Here is a 5,543-nt window from a genome sequence, read left to right as displayed (position 1 = left end):
TTTTAACTGAACTCATCACTAAATCTATTATTGAACTCGGGTAAAATGACTGAAAGTGGCTTTTTAATATTTTTATTTAAGTCACAGGCCACGCTTAAGAAAAGACATTTAAAATGTTTTGTCAAAACTCAGTTTAATCATAAGAGCCAAATAACTCAAATTACAGACTTTGTTATGAAAGGTAAACAAAATAATTATTGGAGACATTCTGCAGATAATAACTTATTTCTATGCATTTATGAAGGGTATAAATTAACTATTTTATTGAAATATTTCAAACTTTTTTAAATTTCAGTTTCTTTTGAGATTTTTGATTCAGTTTGAACAGAAAGTTGGACTGAACCGAGCTTCTTCAGGACTTTTTACACATTTTATACATCAAGTATTGCTTTTCTCTCAACTACTGTTGGGTTTTAGTGAAGAAAGTTGCTGAATGTTGGAACATTTCTCTACATTAATAGTGTCAATTATTTCAAGAATGAGACACGTGTGACGGTACAAACCTTAAATAAAATCAAATAGTTGATTTCCTTTTCAATTTAAGTTTTATTAATTGTTTTTAAAGACAGGAACAATATTGTTTGAGGTGTTCCAGGTTTATTACAGACATCCTGAATAAATATAGCACCATTTTCCAGGAGGTAAGAACACGTTTGAGCAGAAGATGCTCCTGATTGGACGTCTGCAGGCTGATTGGATAACCAGGAAGAAATGATTGATGGGTTGGACCTCAGCTCTGCAGAGGACACATCTACATCAGTCTGATTCAGCCACGAGCATGCAGTTAGATAACATAAAACATCCACAAAAACACCAACACTAGGCTTCAAAGTCAACTAAATTATTCAAGCAGCACTCCGTCCATATTTCAGACCTAAATTAAAAACAAATACCTTTTCTCTGCTAACACTGCATCTCCAGTCTAACTCTGCTTTGGTAATTATCTTTTTTAATTAATAATAATAAAAAAGCAGTAAAACATTTAATGTTAAAATGATTCCTATTCATTTAAAATAAAAAAACCTGATAAAAGGTGAGTCCGAGTAAGAAATGACCAGATGGTGGCGCTGTTTTCCTGTCAGAGTAACCTCTAAATGTGATCAGTCCCTCAGTAATGTTAGCTTATGATTTCATATGATTTATTAGCTGACAGACTCTAGAATCAAGCTGAACACAGGTTTTTACATCAACATTAAAACATTTAATTATCAGAAATATTTCCAGCTGGTCCTCATCGTCTCATCAGGATGTTAGCAGTTCTTCTTCTCCTACTTCCTGAAGTTTCCCAGCTGGACAGCCCTCCTGCTGGTCACGCAGCGGAAGGTGGCGGGCTGGATGTTCCAGGATTTCACCGGGTTGGCGAAGAGGCTGATGGCCGTGTACGGGTTCTTCTTCACGCTCAGAGATGTGGGACAGAAGTCGTTGAAGCCCACGTCTTTGATTTTATTGCCGTGAAGATAAATCACCTGTATAGACAGAGACGTGGCTTTTATTTCCTCTAATTCTCCAAACTCACTAGCTGTAGCTAGAGAAGTGTGAGCGCTTAGTGCTGGAAGAGTTTTCCTCAAAGCTGCTGAAAATAGAGTTCAATTGAAACAGCTGACTTTAGCTGACAGCAGCAGAAGCTAGCTGAAATTAGCAGATGGTGGACAGAATAAAAAACTCACACTGGCAGAAAAACAAGGAGAATAAAAGAACTGCAATTTAATGTTTTAAAGCTAAAGCAGCCAAATTTAGCACAACATAGCTAAAAGGTAGCTGAAAAAGCTGAAATTAGCACAAAGATGAAAGAGCTAAAGTTAGCTGAAAATTCTACAAAGTTGCTAAAACAACAGGAAACAGCTAGAATTGGCAGAATCAGTTAAAAGAAAGATAAACATCTTAAATTGGCAAAAAAAGAAACTGACTTAAAAATTTAAATTAACAGAGGAATAGTTGAAAGGAGCAGAAAGATAGTTGTAAAAGATGAAGTTACCTCAAAAAGGCTGAAACATAACTAAAAGTTAAAAGTGCAGAAAAGGTTTGTAAACATTTTGAAGGGTTTTAAGGATGTTGAACAGTTTGAATGCTCAACATTATTCAAACTGTGAGGACTTTTATTTTGGAGATAAAAGGTCAATCTTTCCATCAGAACATGAGTAAGTTTAATGTTTAGTTTTGCTTTATTAAGACAACATTTCTTAAACATTAAGGACTCGTTATCAGTTGTTTACAGTTGACCTAACAGTTGCTCATTATGGATTGATAGAAGACCTTATTCCTTGTCGTTCTTCAACATTTACTTCTGCAAAGAATAAAAATAAATATAATATATTTGGTTTTACTGTTGATTTGGTTTACTAGACTGGTTTGCTCAGTTAGATCATTTTGGTCATCTGCACTGAAACTGAGATTTTTATCTGCATAAAAATAAAATCTGTTTTCTTCTGTCTGGACCTCAGGTCCTGGTTTGGATTCAGAATCTGACTGGTTGTTGGTTCGGTCACAGTTTTTAAATGGGGACCTGCTTGATGAAACCGGTGCAATGACCCGACCCCTCCCAGTATGTGTAGCTCACCCTGAGGTAGCGCAGCGAGCCCAGGCCTGGTGGAACCTTTTTCAAACGGTTGTGGTCCAGATGGATCTCGCTGACGTTTGGAAGGTTGGCCAAACTACCGTTTTCTACAAACTTGATCTGGTTAAAACCCAAACCTAACCTGAGAAAAGAGAGTTAAAAAGCAAAGGTTCTGACTGTTTGGACATAAATGTTGACTCGTAAGTAAGTTAGTTAGTTTCACAGAAATATATTCACAAGGTGCTGTACAATCATTAACAGTATAAAAATGGTGGAAAGAATAAAATGAAACAGAAAAACATAATTAAACATAAGCAAAGTAAATTAAAACATCAAATCAAGAAATTAATTTCTAAAACTGTAAATCAAACACAAGGTCAATGCAGTTTAAAATATACAATAATACACAAAACATAATGAATGCGGGAGAGAAAAATATGGGGTAAGTTCAACAATAAAGAAAAGACAGATTGCCGAGCATTCACAATGGAGGTAGGCTGGCAGTAATGGTGAAATGGTTAGCTAAACGCTTGAGTGAAAAAGTGAGTTTTTAGGAGTTTCTTGAAAGCTCAGACTGATGGTATGTCGTTACCTCTGCAGGTTTTTATATCTGATGAAGTCTTCCACCTCCACCTTGGAGATCTTGTTGTAGTCCAGGTTCAGTTCTGTGATGGACGCTGGGAGGTCTGGGGGACGAAACGCCAATCATTAAATTTAACTAATTATAAATGAAGGAAGAGACTTTTGGTGAGTCCAGAGGATACATCTGAGCGTTGGTTTGAAAACGGACGTGGTACCTTTGGGCACAGCCGTCAGTTTGGCCTCTGCCATCCCGATGTAGAGCGTGGACATGGCGTTGAACGCTCCCAGCTCCAGCCCACTGTTGACCAGAGGGTTGGCTCCCAGCTCTGTTCAGATAAACACGAAACATCTGGATGAGTCATTGATGACGAACTCTAATCGATCCGTTGGGATGGAAACCTCATCAGTCAGGACGACTTTGTTTAAATTACACAAAGCTGTAATTAATCAAGCAACCCTGAAGTTATATAACTGATGATGGAAAGCAGGAAATAAGTGTGGAAAAACAGCTGAGGAGCAGAATGAAAGAAGCATTCCTTAATGAAATGCACGTCGCCCGCCACGTTTCCAAATCTTCAGAGTAAATCATGTGACCCTGACCCCGCCGCCGTCAGGTTTCTGTTTTTAAAACTTTTTCATAAACTGCACCCATGTTTTGATTTTATGGAAACTTGGAAATTGTTCCTTAGAACCAGCTCAAACATGTTTATTTTTTCTTTTTCCATCCGGAGAAGAAGCCGAACGTTGGTCTCACCCAACACGTGCAGCTTCCTCAGCCCTTTGAACGCGTCCTTCTGGATTCTGTTGATTTGGTTTTCGTGGAATCGCAGCTCGATGATGTTGGGCGGCAGGTTGGCGGGGACCTCCGTCAGCTGGTTGTAGGACAGATAGAGCAGTCTGAGGTGGTCCATGTTCCTGAAGGCCTTTGGGTGGATCTTGGAGATCTTGTTGTTGATCAGAAACAGACCCTGTTGCCAAAAAAAGGAAAACCACGTCTTTGAATCTGAATGGAAACGTTTTTCTCGTCTCATTATTCGTCATTATGCTGCTTTACATAAACTGAACTCTCAATGTTTTTAACATGATTATTACAAAACAAGTCACAAGCATATATTTAACAGGAGGGATCTGCTCACCGTCAGGCTACTTTTGTTTTGGGTTTTCAGTGTTTTCTCTTAAATACTGAAACTACGTGGAGTTGATTTAAATGTGAAACAAAAGGAAAATAAAAGTTTCAGCAGACTGGAGTGAGTTTTGTTTGATGAGTCACTGCTGGAGCACAGATCTGTGGTGTGCTTCTTGTTGTTGTGGTGAGTGAACTGCTGCCAGATTGAAAAACAACCTTCTCAGATGGCAGAAAGCTGGTTTCTGTTTCTGGGATGTTGTTTTGATTTGTAGCTCTCTGAGCATCACCTAACCTAACTAATCCATCAGATTCATAAACTCTCCGTCTTTCTGCTCTGCTGCTATTTGTCGACATTTAAATAAAACATGTTGCTGCAGTTAGAGGAAAACTCTCATATTTGTGGTAAAAACCTCCAAAGAAAAAGACTAGTTTGCAACAAGCATTTAGCCTCAAATATTTATTTCTTAACAAATAAAGTTTCTCTTACGTGAAGCCTGCTCAAGCCTTTAAAGTCGTTTTCCTTTATCTCAGTGATGTCGTTGTTTTGGAGGTCGATGATCACCGTGTCCTCAGGAATCTTCTCAGGGACAGATTTTAGACCTGAGGACAGGACCACAAACACCTGATTAAGGACCAGAACCTGGTCGGACCTGAAAAACACCAGTTTTCTACAGAACGTTAATGTTGGTTCCAACCCTGATCGGAGCACTGCAACACTCGAGGTGAACAGCGACAGTGGGCTGGACAGTCCTCATCATCGTAATCATCCTCATCCTCGTCCTCATCCTCTTCATCACTGTCCTCGTCTTCATCAGAATCCGCCATCATGATGTCGTAGTTTTTCATGAAGTCCATGATGTTGACGGGCCTATAGGGTTTGGTGTTTCCAAGAGCCAGAAGGCAGAAGAGCAGGAAGATCCTCATGGTTTTATCAGATCTCTGATCGGTCCAACAGCAACCAGGAAGAGCTGCAGGAGAAGAGGAGCTAAGTTAACTCTAACCAGCCCAGAGATTAGGTTAACTCTGACCAGCCCAGAGATTAGGTTAACTCTGACCAGCCCAGAGGTTAGGTTAACTCTGACCAGTACAGAGGTTAGGTTAACTCTGACCAGTACAGAGGTTAGCTTAACTCTATCCAACACAGAGGTTAGATTAATTCTAACTAACACAAAGGTTAGGTTAACTCTAATCAACACAAATGTTAGGTTAACTCTATCCAACACAGAGGTTAGGTTAACTCTAACCAGCCCAGAGGTTAGATTAACTCTGACCAGCCCAGAG

At 39.1% G+C, this 5,543-nt stretch overlaps 1 protein-coding gene across 1 annotated transcript; it reads right to left on the bottom strand.

The window, feature by feature from the left end:
- Positions 1-526: 526 nt before the first annotated feature.
- Positions 527-5,230, bottom strand: aspn (asporin (LRR class 1); the record flags this gene model as incomplete). The annotated part of the gene is given in 7 exon segments (XM_014015306.1): positions 527-1,466; positions 2,558-2,696; positions 3,147-3,240; positions 3,352-3,462; positions 3,891-4,104; positions 4,750-4,862; positions 4,958-5,230. Coding segments are annotated over 7 exon segments (1,098 nt in total). The 3' UTR covers positions 527-1,268.
- Between the last annotated feature and the right edge of the window lie 313 nt (positions 5,231-5,543).

The sequence above is a fragment of the Austrofundulus limnaeus genome, unplaced genomic scaffold (assembly GCF_001266775.1).
Source record: "Austrofundulus limnaeus strain Quisiro unplaced genomic scaffold, Austrofundulus_limnaeus-1.0 Scaffold127, whole genome shotgun sequence".
Classification (NCBI taxonomy): domain Eukaryota; kingdom Metazoa; phylum Chordata; class Actinopteri; order Cyprinodontiformes; family Rivulidae; genus Austrofundulus; species Austrofundulus limnaeus.
The sequence above is the reverse complement of the archived record's forward strand: the minus strand, read 5'-3'. Positions and strand labels throughout refer to the sequence as shown.